Raw genomic sequence first — 22,635 nt, 5'->3', positions numbered from 1 at the left:
TGGCCATCTTAGATACTCCATTGGTCCCACCCCTTCTGGAGCAAGGGAGAATGAAGAAAACCAAAGACATATGGGAAAAACTAGTCCAAAGGACTAATGGGTCACAACTACCACAGCTTCCACCAGGGTAATCCAAGCACAATTAGATGGTGCCTGGCTACAACACCAACTGCTGTGACAAGGATCACAATAGAGGATACTGGACAGAGCTGAAGATAAATGTAGAATAAAATTCTAACTCACAAAAAAAGACCAAACTTACTGGTCTGACAGAGACTGGAGAAACCCCAAGAGTAGGGCCCCCGGACAACCTTTTTAAGTCAGTACTGACGTCACTCCTGAGGTTCAATTCACCCTTCAGCCAAAGATTAGACAGGCCCATAAAACAAAGGAAACTAAATGGGCACAACAGCCCAGGGGCAAGGACTAGAAGGTAGAAGGGGACAGGAAAGGTGATAACAGGTAACCCAAGGTCAAGAAGGGACAGTGTTGACATGTGATTCGGTTGGCAATCACTGTCTCAAAACAATATATGTATTAATTGTTTCATGAGAAACTAGTTTGCTCTGTAAACCTTCATCTAAAGCACAATAAAAAAAAAAAAGAGAGCCCTAGTGATGACTTCTATCATCATAACAACTTACTAACCTTCTTAGTAAAGCCTTATTTAATATATTAAGTTAATAAATTGTGCCATTAAACAAACATCAGGTTTTTAGCTGGTATATGAAACCGAACCTTTATACCTCAACCGCTAAAACTGAGTCATTTGAATGCCATGCCCTTTACTCTGAATGGTTGAATTGTTGGTCATTTTCTGGTTTCTGACCCTACTACTATTTTAATTTGCTATGTTGGCTCACAAGCTTCAGTCTCTCCAACCCATAGGGGGTTTCATTCCCCACATGCAGCCTTTTTGGGACTCCCCAACATTCACTACAATCTCTGGCACATCCCTGGCTTTAGGTTTGACTTCCTGGATAATACTTAAACTCTCAATTCGCAAGCAGGACTCCTTATTCTTAGAGGTGTGAGAGACTGTACCTTAGTTCTCCTTAGTTTTGTTATCGTTTTTCTTATTCCGTGATGCCAATATTTTACACTTTTTATACCGATATTGTGGTTGAGGGGGGGCTATGACCTTTAAAGATAATTTCCTGTCAATGTTCACATATACCTCTCTGTGACATATCCAGTACTTAAATGATAGAATCTGTTCCCAGTAAGGCTTCAAGCTTGTTCCATGCCTACTTATTTTTATGTTATGCATACACACACACATATACAGACGCACAAGCACACACATACAAATACACACATATTCCATTCAAACATCATGTTCATTTATTTTTTGACATATTTTTCATATAGTGGAAATGATTTTGTCTTTGCCTTTACAGGGCATGGAGGTAGTCCCTTTTTGGGCATCTGTTGAAACCATAGCCCCCTTTAAGCTTCTTTCATGAGGTGAACTATCTCAAGATTCATTTGGAAAAATTGAACTCATCTTTATAATAATGATCTCTTAATACCCTATCAGCCACCAACTCTAGGCGCATAATTGCCAATGAAATAATTTCACTTACATGTTTTCTTTGTGGGGGTGCTTCTTCTTGATAATATGTACCATCCCAAAACGAAGAATAATCACACCTATTTACACAGAGCAAAGATGTATCTTCAATAGCAGCCCCAATTGTTTTTATATACACTGTCATATGGCATCAACCATGCTTTGCAAATGTAATTTTCTACCCTCCTCCAACACTGTTTGTGATTATCTCATGACCTCTCCATTGAAGTCAAGCAATATAAAAAATGGTAAACACAATGGTAAAATGGCACACTGAACAAATAGAGATTCATGTTTTAGAATTGCCACCATTAATGCTACTTGCCTAGGGAATACACAAGGCGGCCAGCAGATCTGACATACACTTGTACATTTGATATTAAATGTAACAAATGATATAATAGGCAGTGCCAAAGTCTTGAGCTGACCATGCTTTAACCTACTGATGTACATGGACCACTGCCATATTTATGGCAATTTATTGCCATTTTACAGTAAAGCTGCTATACTTTAACATTCACTAAGCATCTAAGTGACAAAAACTGTGTTATTAGCTGAGTCACTATGAGTCGGAATTGACTCGTGGGCAACCGGTTATGGGAACCAAAAAAACCAAACCTATTGCCGTTGAGTCGATTCTGACTCATAACAGACCCTATCAGACGAGTAGAACTGCCCCATAGGGTTTCCAAGGAGCAACCGGTGGATTTGAGCTGCCAGTCTTTTGGTAAGCTGCTGAACTCTTAACCACTACGCCACCAGGCTTTCCTATCTATATGAGGGGAGGGGTATATATTTATTATATTTATAACATAGTTAAGATGGTGTATCTTCTGCAAGAACTGATAATAAATTTCAAGATACATAATATCAGTGGTCACAAAATAATGCCCGAACGAGGCTGACTTTGATGAATGCTATAATTGAGAGAAATGCCCAGTGTTATTTGAACACAGGGGAGAAATTTTATTGTGACTTAGGTGTGGGGATCAAGGAAGGCTTAGAAGAGGACGATGAATATGAGCATACTCTTTAGGACTGGCTGGATTTTTGACAGGTTGATGAGGAATAAAAGGATGAGTAGCCTGGAGCAGTGAGAACGGGGGTCGCGGTGGGTATGTAGGGTATTGCACCGGCTCTGGGCCCCTGAAGTCACTGAGCAGTTTCCATTAACCTGTTACAGCCGGACGTCCTTCCTCAAGCATGGTAATGTGTTAGTTAAAATGTTAACGAGCTTGACTTGTATTTTTAAGCCGATATTATAGTAAAGTTATCTAAAAGTGGGTGCCAGATGTTTGGACAGGGCACAATTTCCGTGTTTGCCGTAGGCGCCATTTCCTGTAGATACTCTGCCGGCTGCACCGGTTAATAGAAACTGCTCAGTAGCCCAGGAGCCCAGGGCCAGTGCAATACCTGCCATACCTGCTGTACTCTACTTACACCTTTGCTGGACGGTCCTCTTCCCTGACTGCTACACTTTTTAACTTTGTAGGAAAGATGGAAGAAAATCTATTGAACCAATTATTTTGGCTGTTCTGATGTGATCACAGCATTGCTTATGTGGATTGTCAAACAAGGGATGAGCTCATAAAAGCGTATTAATATGTCGTTTTTATTGAGCAAAGTAGCATTACAGAAAAGGTGATTTCAAAGGCACATGGCGCTTTCATTACAGCCTTCAGGGGTGATGTTTGATCACTGAAAACAGGTGCTTTGTTCCAGCTTTCTCTGATGTTTGGCATTACCCTGAATACATGTGCTCTGACTTGGAAAGAATCAGTCTGTAAAGATTTAATAGATTTGAGATTTGCATATTCAAAATACATGTCTTGTGGTTAAAATGAAATGAAAACCATTTTAATATGTATGCCTACACATACACGAATGCATATTTCAGACACATATCTCAGCAAGTTTTAAAAAGCAATTATACACGTTATATGTGCTTATTCTGGGGATAGGAAAGTAAGCTATTTTTAAAATTCACCATTTTCTCTTATTACTGAGAAAAGTATGTATTTTAAAAGACATTATATGGGTGGTAACAAAATATAAGAAGCCTTCCAGTTTCAGAGGCTTGAGCTTTGCTGTGTATTCTTGTCGCCTATCATAGACTCAGCTTTCTAGAGCTGGATACTCTTGAACACCCTTATTAAATGTGAGTCAACAGCTTTCCTGGTTTAGAGAAAACTTTAAGTTACAAAATATTAAAGTGCCAATACCAGTACCAGTGGCCGTGTAGCTGCCTCTGTCTCATGGTGACCCCACGAGTATCAGAATCGAACCGTGCTCAATAGGGTTTTCGGTGTTCCATTTTTCAGAAGTAGATTGCCAAGCCTTACTTCCAAGGTGCTGCTGGGTGGACTCAAACCTCCAACCTTTTGGTTAGTAGCTAGATAGTGCAATAACTGTTTGCAGCACCTGGGGCCTCCAAGGAAACCCTGATGGCATAACAGTTAGGAGTTATGGCTGCTAACCAAAAGGTTGCCAGTTTGAATCCCCCTGGAGCTCCTTGGAAACCCTATGGAGGAGTCCTATAGGGTCGTTATAAGCCGAAATGGACTCCACTGCAGTGGATTTGGTTTTATTTTTAGGGTTTAGGGGCTCCAAATACTAAAGAGAAATATTAAATATTTGCATGAGACTTTTTTTTTTTTTTTAAGGAGAGAGATGCTTGGAAAGAAAAAAGATTTCATGTGGTGACTAAACACACAGAATTTTCTCTTCATAGAATTTTCTGGCTTCTATTCTCTGTAAATTATGTGTAATCTCACCTATATTTTTTTCATTTTGACTTCCAATTGAACCTTTGAAAGAAAGATGGCATTACAAAGCAGTCGGTTTGATTTACATTACCTGCTCAGTTAGGGACTCATTGCGTTCATTAAACTGGTGTTTGTTCCTGGACCCTGATATGGAAATGTAGTTTCTCTTTCTGTGAGGTTGTTTGAGACTTTGAGTAGCTTTTTTGTTTTGGTGATTTCATAAAGACTGGACCCTCTCTACTTCCCTAGTTTCATTTCTTACCACTTTACCTTCTCACCTTACAGTTTAGACATAAATACTTGAAGTTTCTAGAATATATCAGCCTATTCTACATCTTACTATCGCTCTGCCTATGCTTGCATCTTAGCCCAGCTTCTCCTCCAGGAAGCCTTCTCTAATCTCTTACCCATTTAATTGCTCCCATGTTGTGTTGTTGTCATTGTGTGCCCTCAATTCAGTTCCAACCCATAGCTACCCTGTAGGACAGAGTGGTACTGCCCCATAGGGTTCCTAGACTGTAATCTTTATGGGAGCCAATCGTCAGGTCTTTCTCCCCAGGAATGGCTGATGGCTTAGAACAATCAACCTTTCAGTTAGCAGCCCAGCACTTAACCATTGTGCCACTGGGTCTCTTCTTTGATTTCCATATCATAGTTTCCTCAAAATCTCTTGCAGTCGTTTGCTTACTTGTTTGTTCCCTTCAAAGCAGTGCTTCTGGGGGGAAGAGATTATGCATTTGATGTCTATTATCTACTGTCAATCACAATGCCTGACACGTAGTGGGGGTGTTTTTAGAGGGTGCTGAATGAATGCCCAAGCAAGTTTGATGTGTTGTGGTTATGCAAAAATATAACACTATATTTTTCTCTCAAGAAGCTTAGAATCTAATTGGGAGTGATAAAACTAAACTCATAAAAAATTAGGTACAGGATGAGGTAATACTAAAAATGTAAAATGCTAGTATGTGATTAATGGCCAATTCGTTATAATAGAAAATAACTATTCTGAGTTCATAAGAGGAAATGTCACTGTGAATTTATTATTATTATTTTAATACTTCAATTTGTTCCACAAAGGATTTGAGATTGCTGACACTGTGTCTTGAAGTTAATGAAAGTTTGAGCTTAAGGGAATAGTATGAGAAAGTGGAATCCCTGGGCAGTGCAAACAGTTAAGTGCTCAACTACTGGCCAAAATGTTGGCGGTTGGAAACCACCCAGAGGGACCTGGTTAGACAGGCCTGGCCATCTGCTTCCGAAAGGTCATAGCTTTGAAAACCCTATGGAGCAGTTCTACTCTTCACACATGGGGTCACCATGAGTCGGAATCAACGGTATACAACAACAATGAGAAAAGGAGGAGGTTGTGGAAGTGTATCCTCCAAGTTTTAGGAACAGATAAACTGTTAACCAGTTGCCATGGAGTCAGTTCTAACTCATGGTGACCTCTTGTGTGTCAGAGTAGACCTGTTCTCCACAGGGTTTTCAATGTCTAATTTGTAGGGTCATTATGAGTTGGAATTGACTCGATGGCAATGGGCTAATTTTTCAGAAGTAGATTTCCAGGCCTTTCTTCCAAGGTACCTCTGGGCAGACTCAAAATGTTGGTCTTTCATGTAGTGACCAACTGCATTAACCATTTGCAGCACCCAGGAACTCCATCCAGATACACTCTCATGTCTGCAAAAGTGACCTTCATTAAGTAATAGATAATATGGTTGGTGTCTTGGATTTTTCAGTTTCAGTCTCTGCCCAGGATGCTGACCTCTGTGGGGGCATTAGTGCCTTCCTTGTCCTCTGGATTTGGCCAATGGGGTGCCGCAGCAGAAGGCCAAATGTAGGGAGAAGAGTGAGTTCAGGACATTTCATTTATGTTTTGGGTTGCCTAGAAGTGGTTGTGTTCCTAGAATGAAGGCTACAGCTCCTCTGAAGTCACTCCATTGTACACAACTCTGTCTTTCTGGTTCTAGTAATTGCTGTTTGGACTTAAGGGTGATCATAGCTCCTGTTACTAGCCTAGAGTTTTTTTTTTTTTACTCTCCCTAATGACTTTTCTAGAGCCTATGCCTATGTAATTTGACCCTTTATTAAAATCTCAAATTAGTTGAGGAGTGTGCCACCTATTATCTGCTGAGACTCTGATACAATTGCGGAAAGTTGTTTAGAGTTGGATTGGATATCAGGCTTAATAGCTTTTATGATAACTATTCATGCCTTAAAAATGCTTTGGGTAGCTGCTGTATGTCAAGCATGAGTCTATAAGGCAGGAGTTCAATAGAAAACAATTCAGAAAACAAACAACCTAAAATTTTGTGCTCATATACTTCATATTTTAATGAGGTTAAAAGGATATATATTTACATCAACCTTTAGTTTCCTGTTCAATTGTAAAGTGATAAAATCCCAGAGATGTGGTTGTTGGGTTGTCCCCATTTTTTATAAGGGTAGATTATCCAGAACTTTTGCCTATCCTCTTTTCCATCGTTCGTCTTATGATTTCACTGTCCACTACCCCTCCATCAGGAGATATAAAAGGAAGATAAAAGGATGAGAAGTTTAACTTTAGCATCTCTGATATGAGGTTTGTTGGGAAGAAAACTGAAATGCTGAACTGAAATGAAGCTTTTTCAATTTGTCTGGGCTGGTCTGCCCCCTATTGCCATAAAGATATTAGGAGTTGTTTTCAGCTTGTCAAACACCCAGAGTTAAATATGGACTAGAAGTCTTATATTCATGATGATGAAGAGAACCAGGTCAGCTAAATAGATATGATGCTCTTATTACAAATCTCTGGTGTGCAGACCCTCTGTCTTTGTATCTTGCATCCTATTACAACCTTGTTTACAGTACTTACTTAGCTCATCATTGACTCATGTGAGCTTAATTCTGCGACCCATCAAAAATAGAAAATAAATCCCAGCAGGGGAAGACACGTTTCTAGATTGACCTTGGAAAGATGAGCTAAAGGTGCTGCGGAAACCATAAATTCAATTTGCAATAATAAGAAAATAAGATTGTTTATACTTTGCTCAGTGGATACAGTGAAAATCTAATGTTTTCTGGTACATGCTGTACATTTTGTCACGCTTGATTAAATTCCTGTTTAGTAGGTAGCCAAGAGAGGAACTGAGTAAAAATAGTTCATATTAGGCTTTGCATCCTACCTTGTTCTTCACTGCTTAAATCTTTTTTTTTTTTTAACTGGTCTTGCTCTTCTTTTTTTCAGGCTCAATTTATGAAATGTTTGGAAATGAATGCTGTTTGTCAACAGGAGAAGTAATTAAAATTATTGGCCTCAAAATTAAGAAGATCATAGCTGAAATTTGTGAAGACGTTGAAGGTTGTCAGTCTTCACAACCATTTGAGCTGCCTATGAATTTTCCAGGTACAGTATACTGCAACCATTTCTCATTTGTAAAACTATATCGTTAAGAGTTATATACATCTATGAAGTCCTTGGGTGGTGTCAATGCTTAAGCACTTGGCTACTAACTGAAAGGCTGGAGGTTTGAATCCACCTGGAGGCATCTTGGAAGAAAGGCTTGGTGATCTACTTCCAAGAGACCACAGCCATTGAAAACCCTATAGAGCTAAGCTCTACTCTGACACACATGGGGACGCCATGAGTTGGAATCAACTCAACAGAAACCGTTTGGTTGGTTTATATCTAGAAACTGAAAATAATAATAAAAAAAAAAAAAAGCCTTTTTTTTTTTTTTTTTTTACTCTAGGATAAGATCATTTTCTGCTTTATTATTCCTTGTTCACTTGGATAGTGGGGGAGAAAAATGACGGTTCTTATAATTTAATTATCTTAAGAAGCCCTGGTGGCTCAATGGTTAAATGTTCAGCTGATAACTGGAAGGTCGGTGGTTCAAACCCACCAGCCACTCTGTGGGAGAAAAGACCTAACAATGTGCTCCCATGAAAATTGCAGCCTAGGAAACCCTACGGGGCAGTTCTACTCTGTCCTGTAGGTTCACTGTGAGTAGGAATCAACTCGATAGCATCTAACAACAACAACAAAGGACTAATAGAGGCAAATATTTTGTCTTCTTTTCAATAAATATCATTTATTTAAGGCAATCTTTTTCAGTTAAAAAATATTTAGTAAATGCCATCTACATGCACAAGTAATTGTGCTAGATGGTGAGAATCAAGAAATCAAGCATGTATTTTCTTAAGATTTATAAAATTAGTTGATATCTCTTAAATATAACCACCCTCTTTACTCCTATCGCCACTGTGCTAGCTCTCTGTATCACTGCTAAACTGTTCTGTCTGATCTTCATGACAACTCTAGCTGCTCTTCTTTGTCTCGATAACTCTACTCATCTCCCAAAATTAAGTCAAAGATCATGCCTTCTGGGAAATACTCTCTGAGCCTCTAACCCATGTAGGTATCTTTTATGTTCCCATAGTATCTTGGGCACCAAAGCATGTATTTCACTGGATAGTTAATGATGATTTTCTTGTTTGTCTTATTCTTTCAACCAGAAATCAGCAAACTTTTTCTATAAAGGGCTGTTTTTTTTTTTTTTTCCCCTATAAACTAGCAAAGATTTTGGGCTTTGCAGCCAAATGGTCTCTGTCACAACTACCTCACTCAGCTATTGTAGAGTGAATGCAACTATAGACAATACATAAACCAGTGAGCATAGCTGCAGCTCAATAAAACTTTATTAAAAAAAAAAAAAAACAGATGGTAGTAGAATTTAGCCTGTGGACCATAGCTTACAGACACCTACTTTAGACTAAAACTCCTTGACAGATAAAATATGATACATTTGTCTTTGTATTGTCAATACCATTTTCTGGTATATAGAATGTGCACTATAAATGATTATTGAATGCATGATTGATTAGTGGAAGAGATATATTAGGAAACATTTGCAACATAATGTGAGTCATGGTATGGTTGAAATATACTAGGGTTCTATGGGAAGCTTGAAAAAAAAATCTACCTTCAGTCAGTCATGTTTTAGAACATAGATTCTGGAATCATAGTTGAATCCCATCTCTTTTACATCTTAGTTGTGTATCCTTTTTTTTTTTGCTTTAGGTGAAAGTTTACAGCTCAAGTTAATTTCTCATTCAAAAAATTATACACAAATTGTGACATTGGTTGCAATCCCCACAATGTGACACCACACTCCCCCTTTCCACCTCTGGTTCCCTGTGTCCATTCATCCAGTTCCTCTCCCTTCCTGTCTTTTCGCCTTGCTTTTGGTCTTGTATATCTGATTAAACCAAGAAACACGTTCCTCACGTGTATTATTGTTTGTTTTATAGGCCTGTCTAGCCTTTGTCTGAAAAGTGGGCATTGAGAATGGCTTCAGTTTTGAGTCAGCACAGTGTCTGGGGGCCATAGTCTGAGGGGTTCATCCAGTCTCTGTCTGACCAGTAAGCCTAGCCTTTTTTTTATGAATTTGATTTTTGTTCTACATTTTTCTCCCATTCTGTCTGAGTCTCTCTGTTGTGATCCCTGTCAGAGCAGTCGGTGGTGGTGGCTGGGCACCGTCTAGTTCTTCTGGGCTCAGGCCAGTGGAAGCTGTGGTTCTTGTGGTCCATTAGTACTTTGGGCTAATATTTTTCTTGTTTCTTTGGTATTCTTCATTCTCCTTTACTCCAGACTGGATGGAACCAACAGATATATTTCAGATGGCTGTTCTTAAGCTTTTAACACCCCAGATACTATTCACCAAAGTGGGATGTAGAACATCTTCTTTATGAATTATGTTATGCCAATTGACCTAGATACCCTCTAAGACTGTAGTCCCCAGTTACCAGCCCCAATAACTCGGTCCCTCAAGGTGTTTGGGTGTTGCTTTTGTCAAGTTGTGCTGACTTTTCCTGTATTGCGTGTTGTCCTTCCTTTCACCAATGTTGACACTTGTCTGCCATCTAATTAGTGCTTTCCCCTCCCCATCCATCAAAGAATGTTTTATGTGTGTGTGTTTGTGTGTAAATATTTTCTTGAGTTCTTATAACGGTGACCTCATACAATATTTGTCCTTTTGTGACTGATTTATTTCACTCAGCATAATGCCCTCCAGATTCATCCATGTTGTGAAATGTTTTGTGGATTCACCATTGTTCTGTATGGTTGTGTAGTATTCCATTTTGTGTATGTACCATAATTTGTTTATTCATTCATCTGTCGATGGGCATTTAGGCTGTTTCCATCTTTCTGTTTTTGTGAATAGTTCTGTAATGAACATGGGTGTGCCTATGTCTATTTGTGTGGTGGCTTTTAAATCTCTAGGGTATATTCCTAGAAATGGGATTGCTGGATCATATGGTATTTCTATTTCTAGCTTTTTAAGGAAGTGCTGTATCATTTTCCAAAGAGTTTGTACCATTTTACATTCTCACCAGCAGTACATAAGAGTTCCAATCTCCCCGCAACCTCTCCAACATCTGTTATTTTGCAGTGGTGCCAGTAGATCAAACCAAGAAACACACAGACAAAGCAAGAGAAGAATTCAGGAAAACAGCATAAGAACAAAACGGCAGAATAAACAGGCTACTAGAAACCATACAAAAACATCGACTAGAAATCCAAAAGCTTAATAATAAATTTCAGAATTAGACAACTCAATAGAAGGTCATAGGAGCAGAATTGAGACAATGGAAGCCAGAATTAAGTGAGATTGAAGATAAATCCTCAATACTAAGCCAACTCTTAGTTATATAACCTCTACTTATTTAGTCTACTGTCATGTAAAATGGGAATAGTAATATCTACCTCGTGGAGTTGTGGGAGGACTAAATATTGACATATATTTACAGTGCTTATAATGTTACTTGGTATATAGTAAGTGCTATACTAATGTCAGCTATTATTACCATTTTTAAGATTATCATCAGGAAGCCAGGAAAAGATTTTCAGAGAATTTTATACTTTAATGAAGACTTGGAGAATGAAAAGAAGTTAGCTATATTAAGGGCAGGAATCTTCCAAGTGCTATAGTATCTTACCCCCGTCAGTTGGAACACTACCTATTGCTCAGTTGTATCCATTCCTCCTTCACCTCCTTTACAACCATGGGTCTCAAATTTGGCTGCACATTGGGATCACTTAGGGAGCCTTACAAAATCCTGATTTTGGGTTACTTGCCCAAAATATTCTGATTTATTTGGTGTGCATCAATTCTGGTTTTCAGGGTTTCTTAAAGCTTCAAGGAGATTCTGATAAAACTCATGGCTCAGAATCACTGCTTTATAAGAAATCTTTTCTAAGCACTCTGAATGTAACAATTCCCTTTTTGAATCACTATAGTTTTTCACACCTTTTTCATTGTGTTTATCACATTTTGCATGTAATTGAAATTATTTTTGTGATTGTCTTACTGGCCCCATCTGCCAACAGATCACAAGGTTGCTGAAGGCAGAACCTGAATCTCATTCATTTCTATAATCCTCACAGTGTTTAGGAGAAAATGCACACAATAAATATTTAGTAAGTTAAAATGACTTGAATCTTCTGGTAGAAGTAATGGTTTTTATTAGAGTAGCATTATGAATTGAATTATGTCCCCCCAAAATATGTGTTATAAATCCTAATCTCTATGCCTGTGATTATAATCCCATTTGGGAATGCGGTTTGTTATGTCAGTGAGGCAGGATTAGTTTTGGGTGTATCTCGAGTCAATCTACTTTGAGATATAAAAGAGATTAAACAAGCTAGCAGAGCAGAGATGGGGGAAAACACATGCCAAGCCACATGAAGATTTCTTAGGAGCAGAAGCTCAAAGAGACAAGGACCATTTCCAGAGTACACAGAGAGAGAAAGCCTTCCCCTGGGGCCAGCACCCTAAATTCAGACTTCTAGCCTCCTAAACTGTGAGAAAAGAAATTCCTGTTTGTTAGAGTCACCCATTTGTGGTATTCCTGTTATAGCAGCACTAGATAACTAAGACAAGAAGTTAAGACACTTAGCTTTTGGCTAACAGTTTAACTTGGGGAGTTGCTATTTACAGCAGCATTTTGAGCTTTTTTTTTTGGCATAATAAACACTGCATTATTTGAGCAGAAATTTGAAAAATATATTTACAATGCTAGTTCTAAGGATAAGGATTAGAATTAAGAATTAAAAATGGAGGGGTTAGTGATTAGGTATAGTTTCCTTCAAAAAGGATGTCTGGGTGCTGATGAAATGAATTTTAGACATAGGAGTAATCCTACACCAGCACTAGAGGAGAAAAAAAAAAAGCTCAAGGCCACAATGCTGTTTATAAATCTCAACAGCAAAAGCTGTTTATTTATACTATATTTAAAACTTTGAACTTAAACTTCCAATTACATTTTAAACTCAATAAGGCTAACACTGCTTTAAAACATCTTTCCTTATTTGTGAATTTCCCACATTCCTTCTGTTACTGATTTCTAATTTCTCTCCTTTGTGGTTAGAGAGCAGCCCTGGTGGTGTAGTGGTTAAGAGCTACAGCTACCAACCAAAAGGCCAACAGTTAGAATCCACCAACCACTCGTTAGAAACCCTATGAGGCCACTCTACTCTGTCCTATAGAGTTGCTATGAGTCAGAATTGACTCAATGGCAATGGGTTTTGGGGTTTGATGGTTAGAGAACATACATGGTGTGATTTCAGTCCTTTTGAGTTTATTGAGACTTGTTTTATGACCTAACATTTCATGTATCATGAAGAATGCTCCATATAGTCTATTCTGGAGAATGTTCCATGTGTAATTGAGAAGAATGTGTATTCTGATGTTGGGTGGTCTATTCTATAGATGTCTATTAGGTCTAGTTAGTTTATAGCCTTGTTCAAGTCCTCTATTTTCTTTCTGATCTGTTTAGTTGTCTTATGCACTGTTGAAATTAGAGCATCGAAGTCTCCAGCTATTACGATTGAATTGTTTATTTCTCCAAACAATTCTGTAAGCATTTGTTTCATGTATTTTGGGGTTCTGTTGCTAGGTGCATGTCTATTTATAATTATTATATCTTCTTGATGAATTTACTTTTAGCATTATATAATAGTCTTCTACCAGTAACACTTCTTGGTTTAAATCTATTTTGTCTAATATAAAAATAGCCACTCCAGCTCTCTTTTGGTTATTATTTTCATGGTGTATGTTTTTCCGTCCTTTAATTTCAACCTATCTGTGTCTTTGAACATAAAGTGTGTCTTTATAGACAGAACATAGTGAGATGATTTTTAAAAATGTATTCTGCAGTTTTGCCTTTTAATTGGAGTGTTTAATTAATTTATACTTAATGTAATTATTGATAAGGTAGGAGTTGTATCTGTGATTTTGCTATTTTTTTCCATATATCTTATGTCTTTTTTGTTCCTCTGCTACTCCATTTCTGACTTATTTCTGTAATATTTTCTAGTGTACAATTTTAACCCCCTTATAATTCTATTCCTGTTTCTTTTACTTTTTTTTTAATTTTTAGTATTTTTTAAACAGTTGCCCTGGTTACTACAGGTAACATTTTAATTTATAACAATCTAGTTTGCATTAATACAAATTTAAGTTCAATCCTGTACAAAACTTTTCCCTGTATAGCCCCATTCCTTTCCTGTCCTCTGTGCTGTTAAAAAAAAAAAAAAAAAACCCAAACCCACTGCTGTCGAGTCAATTACCAACTCATAGCGACCTACAGGACAGAGTAGAACTGCCCCATAGAGTCTCCAAGGAGCGCCTTTTGGATTCGAACTGCTGACCTTTTGGTTAGCAGCTGTAGCTCTTAGCCATTACGCAGAGTCATATAAATTCCACATTTTTACATTGTATGCTCACCAGAACAGATTTATAATCATTGCTTTGTGTAGTTGTCTTTTAAATCAGATAGGGGGAAGAATGTGTTGCAAAGAGAAAAATGCATTTATATTGCACTTTATATTTACCTATATAGTAATGTTTGGAAGCCCTGGTGGGGTAGTGGTTAAGTGTTACAGCTGCTAACCAAAAGTTCGGCAGTTCGAATCCACCAGGCGCTCCCTGGAGACTCTATGGGGCAGTTCTACTCTGTCCTATAGGGTCGCTATGAGTCGGAATTGACTGGACGGCAGTGGATTTGATTTTGGTTTTGTTTTTATATAGTAATGTTTACTGGAGATAGTTATTTATTTATGTGGAATTGAGCTACTGTCTAGTATCCTTTCATTTCATCCTGAAGAATTTCCTTTAGTATTTCTTGTTAGGGTGAGTTTGATACTGATAAATTCTCTCAGTTTTTGTTTATCTGGGAATGTCTTAATTTCTCCTTCATTTTTGAAAAATGGCTTTGCTGGATACAGAATTCTTGGTTGACAGTATTCTTCTTTCAGCTTTTTGAATATGTCATTGCACTGCTTTCTGGTCTCTATGGTTTTTGATGAGAAATTAGCTTTTGATCTTACTTAAGATAGTTTGTACATGATGAGTTGCTTCTGTCTTGCTGTTTTCAAGATTCTCTATTTGACTTTGGCTTCCAGCAGTTTGATTATTTTGGGTCTTGATATGAACCCTTTGAGTTTATTCTACTTGGAATTTGTGGAGTATCTTGGATGTGTAGATTAATTATTTCACCAAATTTGGGGAGTTTTTGGCTATTATTTTTTTCAAATATTTTTTTAGACCCTTTCTCTTTTTCTTTTCCTTCTGGACCTCCCATTATGTGTATATTGGGTTATGATGTTCCACAGATTTTTGAGGCTCTCTTCTTTTTTTTTTTCTTTTATCCTTTTTGCTTTCTGCTTCTCAGTTTGATCTCAAGTAACCTATCTTCAAATTTGACATTTTTTTCTTTCACCTGCTCAGATCTTCCTTTGAGTACTTCTAGTGAATTTTTCATTTCAGTTTTTGTAGTTTTCAACTCCAAAATTTCTAGTTGAATCTTTTCTGTAATTTCTATCTTTTTATCGATATTCTCTATTTGGTGAGACAAAATTCTTATCGTTTCCTTTAATTTTTTACACATGGTTTCCTTTAGTTCTTTGAATACATTTTTTAAAAAGAAAACCAAAACCCTTTGCTGTCGAGTTGATTCTGACTCAAAGGACCGTACAGGACAGAGTAGAAGTGCCCCATAGACTTTCTAAGAAGTGGCTAGTAGATACGAATTGCAGATGTTTTGGTTATCAGCTCTAGCTCTTAACCACTGTACCACCAGGACTCCGTATTTAATATAGCTTATTTAAAGCCTTTGAATAGTAAGTTCTATATCTGTACCATTGATTGCTCCCTCTGTCCCCTGCCATGTGTGGACCATACTTTCTGGTTATTTCACGGGAGTCATAATTTATCACTGAAAACCTGATATCTTAAATAGTATAATCTAGCCACTCTAGTCTCAGATTTGCCACCTTCCTAGGGCTTGTTGTTATTTGCTGTTATTGTTGTTGTTTGCTTGTTAAGTGAATTTTCTAAACTGATTCTGTAAAGTCTGTATTCTTTCTCATACGTAACCACTGACATTTCTGCTTGGTTATCTTAGTGGCCAGCTGATGATTGAACAGATTTTCTTAAATGCCTTGTGCTGGTGTATACCTTCACACTCAGCCAGTCAATTGAAAACTGTTACTTTCTGCTTGTGTATAGCCTTAAAGCCACCCATGTTCACAGCCCTGGGCATGTACACAGCTCTGCTCATGTACGCGTACTTCTAGATTTTTCAGAGTGTGTCAGAACTTATTAAAGTCCTAATGGACTATGATTCTCCATCTTTCCCTTTCCTTTTAACATTTTACTTATTCTATTGTTTGCACCAACTGTTATCCACCATCTCAGGCAGCTGGAAAATTAAACAATTTGATCTCATTGTTTTTGAGAAATGCTTCCAGGAAAAAGGTTTTTCTCATGGGTGGGCTCCGAGTCAGATCAAATAACAACAGCCTTGCAAGTGTAGTCTACCGGAGAGCCACCAGAGAGGTCAAATAATAAAACGTCTCTGGAAATGAGGTTTCAAATGAGCTTCAATCCCTTTCTATCCCTTCCTGTGGCTGCCAGAAGCCTGATTTTTACTGTGATTGTAGGCTGTGATTTTCAAGGCTACCACAGAGCTGGACAAGGAGTAATGGGAATATTGCAAGTTAAAACACCACAAAGCTCATTATTCTTACCAAGATTCAGCCTTTATTTATGTATTTATTGAGTAACTGTTTGCAGGTTCCTATAAACATTTGGTTAATTTTTAACGTCTTAAAGATTAATTGATTCTGACAATTTTCCTCAATTTTCTCATTTCTTTATGGAGGAAACAATTTTCAGAGGTCCTTATTCTGCTATCTTTGCTGATGTCACCCACCTTTATTAAAGTGAACTGTGTAAACCCTCAATTTATCACAATAATTCAAAAAGTTTTAATGAAAATGACAATAACCCTAATTTGGGTACCTGGCTTGATTTCTTTATAAATAAAGATGCTCGTCTGAAGATCCCTGCACACCATACATTTGACCAGTAAACACTGCTTTATGTATATATATAGCTTAAGCAAATGCAAGAGGAAGAAAAAGTCAAGAAAGGAAAGGCTTGCAAGGATTTGGCAAGGATGTTTTCGGGAGATAAACTGGAAGCTGATTCTTTGCTGAAATGGGAATAGGGAAATAAACTTCCAATATACACGCTGGATGTGTCTTACATTAACACTATGTTTTCATATGTCTCTATTTTGTCAGTTCAGAAACTGTTCAAATATATTTTTAAAAAAGTAAAAAACAATCATTTCAGATCTATGAGGAAATAAACATACTGCTTTAGAAACACAATTTACTTTTTTAGAAGACAGCCTTCTTGGCTGAACCTTTTTACAAGGTAAAAAATATGCCATTCTTGCTGAATACAACAAAAAATATATCCTGATATCTGATAGTTGATTGCATTATCCCCATAGGTTGGTAAATCATATAATGGTTGGTTTAAAGTGAAGTTCCAAATCCTGGATTACCTCCTGGAAAGATTTGTTCCTTTTTTGTAGTGTTATGAAGCACCAATAATAAATATCTTCTCTTTAGTCATGAGGAATAGCCTGGAACAAAGTGTTTTAGTACATTTTTCTGATGAACAAAGATTTTTTTTTCCCAAAAAGTAAGTTTACATTAAATATCTACAAACCATATGTTTAGAAAGTCTGTGGTTGCATCTATAAAACCATTATTAAAATTGCAAGGCTAGATTGAAAAAAAGTCTGCTTGAATTTTTTATCATAATATATAAATTTTATTGCTGTATAAGAATTTTATTGCTCCAAGTAGGAACCTACAGAAAATGGGATAATAGACGTTAGAGATGGAGCATTCTCTACTGTCCTACACTCTATCTTGACCATATCACACACTAAAATGATCCTTATGGATATTAAGGATGAACACTTGGACAACACTTACAATGTGCCATGCACTGTTCTAAATGTTTTTACATATAAAAATATTCTAAACACTTTTATATACATGTAGATCACCTTTTGTATTCACATTTTATAAATGAGATAACATAGTCACAGAAAAGCCAAGTAACTTGCGCAAATTCACAATGTAAGTGGTTGAGCTCAGTCTCTACTAGCACTGTCCAACTGAAATATAATGTGAGCCACATAAGTAATCTTACGTTTTCTAGCAGCCACGAAGTACTAGTTACCTATTGCTGTGTAATAAATAACCTCTAAATTTAGCAGTTTAAAACAACAAACATTTATTATCTCGCACAATTTCTGAGGATCTGGGAATGCCTTAGCTGCCATATTCTGCCTCATGGTCTCTTATGAATTCCATCGCACCTGTAGACAGTGACTGCAGTCTCTGAAGACTTGATTGGGGCAGGAGGATCCTCTTCCAAGCTCATTTGTGTGGCTGTTGGCAGGAAGTTTCAGTTCCTTACCATGAGGTCCACTCCAGAGTGTTTTTCCAGAGTGAGTGATGTGAGAGTAAAAGAGAGCCCAAGCTGGAAGCCACTGCTTTTACACCCTAAACTCCAATGTTACATATCATCTTTTCTGCCATATTCTCCTGGTTGTGTAGACCAACACTTGGACAATCTAGAAGGGGACTACACAGGGTGCGACTACCAGGAGGAGCAGATCACTGGGGGCCACCTTGGAGGCGAGCTACCGCACATATTAAAAAAAAATTTTTTTAAAGTGCTGAAATTAATTTTAATAGTATTTTTATTTAATCAGGTGCATCTAAAATATCCTTTTAATATCTAATCAATATTAAAAAATGAGATATTTTACATCCTTTTCATACTAAGTCTTGAAAATACAGTGAGCGTCCCACACTTGCAGCACATCTCAACTCAGACTAGACACAATTCTAGTAGCCACATTTCAAGTGCTCAACACGGTGGCACCAACGGTACTGAAGAGCACAGATCTAGACAGTTTGGCTCTAGAATCTGTGCTCTGAAGCACTGTATTATGCTTTCTCTCCTGAGAATCACCATCATCATCATCACCAAAACATAGGGAATAAGTTGACAACTGCAGTAGGTACAAGTTTATATTATGCACACTAATAAGATTATTACCAGAGCAAAACTGACAATCTACCCTAGCAAATTTCAGTGGCACAAAGACCTCACAGGAAGCTTATTATGCAAAAAAAATTTTTTTAATGTACTTAGCTACTTTACAGTGAATAACCTTTTTCTCTCCCTCTTTTGAAAGACTTTTGGTAAAGAAATCAAGATATAAGGCAGAATTTGCTCCTCTTGTTCCATTTGGGTGTTATGATGAAACAGGATTCAGAGCAGTCCAAAATAGGGCTCCCTGCCTTTTAGATAACTTGCTATCCATGGAATCAAGACCTAGTCTCCCAAATTTTCTGTGTCAACTTCTTTTAAGTCTCATCTTCCCCACTGTGCTCACTTAAGCAAGATAAATTCATCTGTGCCTATTATACAAAATATTTTCCTAAACAAAAAAGGACTTTCTGGACATTCTATGCAAGAAAGTGTGCATTAATCAAACTACACAAAAAATTTAGGCTTTTATACTAATTTTTTTTTAAACCCTTCAGTACATGATCACATTATTTCTCTAAGTCTTATATTTGGGTAGCTACAATGTATAGTATCTGGCAGAGAAGTAGATTTTGCAGTTCTAGGTTAAAATGATTTTTCACCCACCTATGTACATTTTTGCATCAGACCTGAATTATGTCAGAGGAACCATTTTGAAATCAGCTATTCCACAACTGCCACTGTTCTACAAAGTTTTGATGCAAGTAATACAATGGTATTAATATTTTATATTGATCTTCTAGAATCTGCCTTCACTCCTTGCTCTTTCTCTCTCTCTTTCCTGTATGCACAATTCCTCTAAAAGCTCTTTATCATGAGACCTCAACAGAATGCCTATAACGGAATCTCATGAGAGGAACCAGATTGTTGTAAAAAAAAAAAATTGTTTACGCAGGTGTCCAGTATCCTGGTTCTGAACATTGATAGAAAGGATTACTATATTTATACATGATTACATTTCAGAGATTTAGAAGTTCTGTCATTGGAACACAAGCCTTCTAAGTTATAAAATATGCTGAGAAAAGAACCTTTATAATATTTACACCTTTAGTTCAGTGGGTCCACTTATCAGAATAAACTCGAGATAATCACTTTAGATTTATTTATTAAAATAGCAAAACAATCAAATCAACCTAATTGCCCAACAATGTGCACAATAACACACAATGATACAGCCCTTACAACATGTTATACAGCCATTAAAAATCATACCTGGGAAAAATATTTAGGAACATGAGGCTTAATCATGGTTCAAAGTTAGATGAGACATATGTGATCCAAATGACTGTAGATAGTATAGTTCAGCATTCTTAAAAATATTTCTATCGCTATGTATCTGTGTATATATCAAGATTAAAAAATACATGCCAAAATATTAAAGTGATTGTTTCAGTATAGTGAGAATACAAATGATTTTAACATTATTTTGAATTTTCTAAATTTTTGAAGGGAATATAGGTATGTATACATATACATCCCCCACGTGTCTGTCAGTTTATCATACTTTGGGGTCTTGCATGTTGCTGTGATACTGGAAGCTATGCCACCAGTATTCAGATACAAGCAGGGTCACCCGTGGAGGACAGGTTTCAGCTGAGCCTCCAGACTAAGATACACTAGGAAGAAGGACCCAGCAGTCTACTTCTGAAAATAATTAGCCAGTGAAAACCTTATGACTAGCTCTGGAACATTGTCTGATAGAGTGCCGGAAGATGAGCACCCCCGCCACCCCGCTTGGAAGTCACTCAAAAGACCACTGGGGAACAGCTGCCTCCTCAAATTAGAACTAACCTTAATGATGTAGATGAAGTCAAGCTTTCAAGGCCTTTATTTGCTGATGTGGCATGACTCAAAATGATAGGAAACAGCTGCAAACATCCATTAATAATTCGAACCTGGAAAGTAGGAAGCATGGATCTAGGAAAATTGGAAATCATGAAAAATGAAATGGAAAGCATAAACATCAATCTCCTAGGTATTAGTGAGCTGGAATTGACTGGTATTGGCCATTTTGAATCAGACAATCATATAGTCTACTACGCCAGGAATGACAACTTGAAGAGGAATGGTGCTGCATTCGTCGTCTAAAAGAACATTTCAAGATCAGTCCTGAAGTACAACACTGGCAGCCATGGGATAATATCCATACGCTTACAAGGAAGACCAGTTAATATGTCTATTACTCAAATTTACACACCAATCACTAAGGCCGAAGATGAAGAAATTGAAGGTTTTTATCAGCTTCTGCAGTCTGAAATTGATCGAACTTGCAGTTAGGATGCATTGATAATTACTGGTGATTAGAATGTGAAAGCTGGAAACAAAAAAGAAGGATTGCTACTTGAAAAATATGGCCTTAGTGAAAGAAACAATACTGGAGATTGCATGATAGAATTTTGCAAGACCAACGACTTCTTCATTGCAAATACCTTTTTTCACGAACATAAATGGTGACTATACACATAGACCTCACCAGATGGAATACACAGGAATCAAATTGACTACATCTGTGGAAAGAGACGATGGTGAGGCTCAATATCCTCAGTGAGAACAAGGCCAGGGGCTGACTACGGAACAGACCATCAATTGCTCATATGCAAATTCAAATTGAAACTGAAGAAAAACAGAGCAAGTCCACGGGAGCCAAAATACTACCTTGAGCATATCCCACCTGAATTTAGAGACCATCTCAAGAATAAATTTGGCATGTTGAACATTAATGACCTAAGACCACACAAGTTGTGGAATGACATCAAGGACATCATACATGAAGAAAGTAAGAGGTCATTGAAAAGACAGGAAACAAAGAAGAGAGCAAATAGATATCAGAAGAAATTCTGAAACTTGCTCTCACATGTCGAGCAGCTAAAGCAAAAGGAAGCAATGATGAAGTAAAAGAACTAAACAGAAGATTTCAAAGGGTGGGACAAGAAGACAAAGTATTATAATGACATGTGCAAAGAGCTGGAGACAGAAAACCGAAAGGGAAGAGCACGCTTGGCATTTCTCAAGGTGAATGAACTGAAGAAAAATTCAAGCCTTGCTTTGCAATAATGAAGGATTCTATGCGGAAAATATTAAACGATGCAGGAAGCATCAAAAGAAGATGGAAGGAATACACAGAGTCATTATACCAAAAAGAATTAGTTGACATCCAACCATTTCAAGAGGTAGCATATAATCAGGAACTGATAGTAATGTTGGAAGAAGTCCAGGCTGCACTGAAGTCATTGGCGAAAAACGAGGCTCCAGGAATTGATGGAATAACAACTGAGATATTTCAACAAACAGATGTGGTGCTGGAAGTGCTCAGTTGTCTATGCTAAGAAATATAGAAGACAGCTTCCTGGCCAACCAAGTGGAAGAGATCTATATTTATGCCTATTCCCAAGAAAGGTGATCCAAGCAAATGCAGAAATTATCATACAATATCATTAATATCACAGGTAAGCAAAATTTTGCTGAAGATCATTCAAAAGTGGCTGCAGCAGTATATCGACAGGGAACTGCCAGAAATTCAGGCCATATTCAGAAGAGGAAGTAGAACCAGTAATATCATTGCCGATGTCAGATGGATCCTGGCTGAAAGCAGAGAACACCGGAAGGATGTTTACCGGTGTTTTATTGACTATACTAAGGCATTCGACTGTGTGGATCATAACAAATTATGGATAACATTGGCAAGAACGGGAATTTCAGAACACTTAATTGTGCTCATGAGAAACCTTTACATAGATCAAGAGGCAGGTGTTTGGACAGATCAAGGGGATACTGAGTGGTTCAAAGTCAGGAAAAGTGCACATCAAGGTTGTATCCTTTCGCTGTA

The 22,635-nt window shown here is 37.4% G+C and overlaps 1 protein-coding gene across 3 annotated transcripts in view; it reads left to right on the top strand.

Annotated features, from left to right (window-relative positions):
- Positions 1-22,635, top strand: part of THEMIS (thymocyte selection associated) — a 217,905-nt gene that overhangs the window by 35,819 nt on the left and 159,451 nt on the right. For 2 of the 3 annotated variants that reach the window (XM_003404025.4, XM_023558300.2), the window contains exon 2: positions 7,565-7,723. In XM_003404025.4, coding sequence (XP_003404073.2) covers positions 7,565-7,723 — 159 coding nt within the window. Of the gene's footprint in view, positions 1-1,833; positions 2,301-7,564; positions 7,724-22,635 lie in introns of those variants that run through there. The other variant, XM_064290654.1, reaches the window with a different exon arrangement.

This window comes from Loxodonta africana, chromosome 1 (genome assembly GCF_030014295.1).
Source record: "Loxodonta africana isolate mLoxAfr1 chromosome 1, mLoxAfr1.hap2, whole genome shotgun sequence".
NCBI lineage: Eukaryota > Metazoa > Chordata > Mammalia > Proboscidea > Elephantidae > Loxodonta > Loxodonta africana.
Note: the sequence above shows the minus strand (reverse complement) of the source record. Positions and strands in the feature narration are given on the sequence as shown.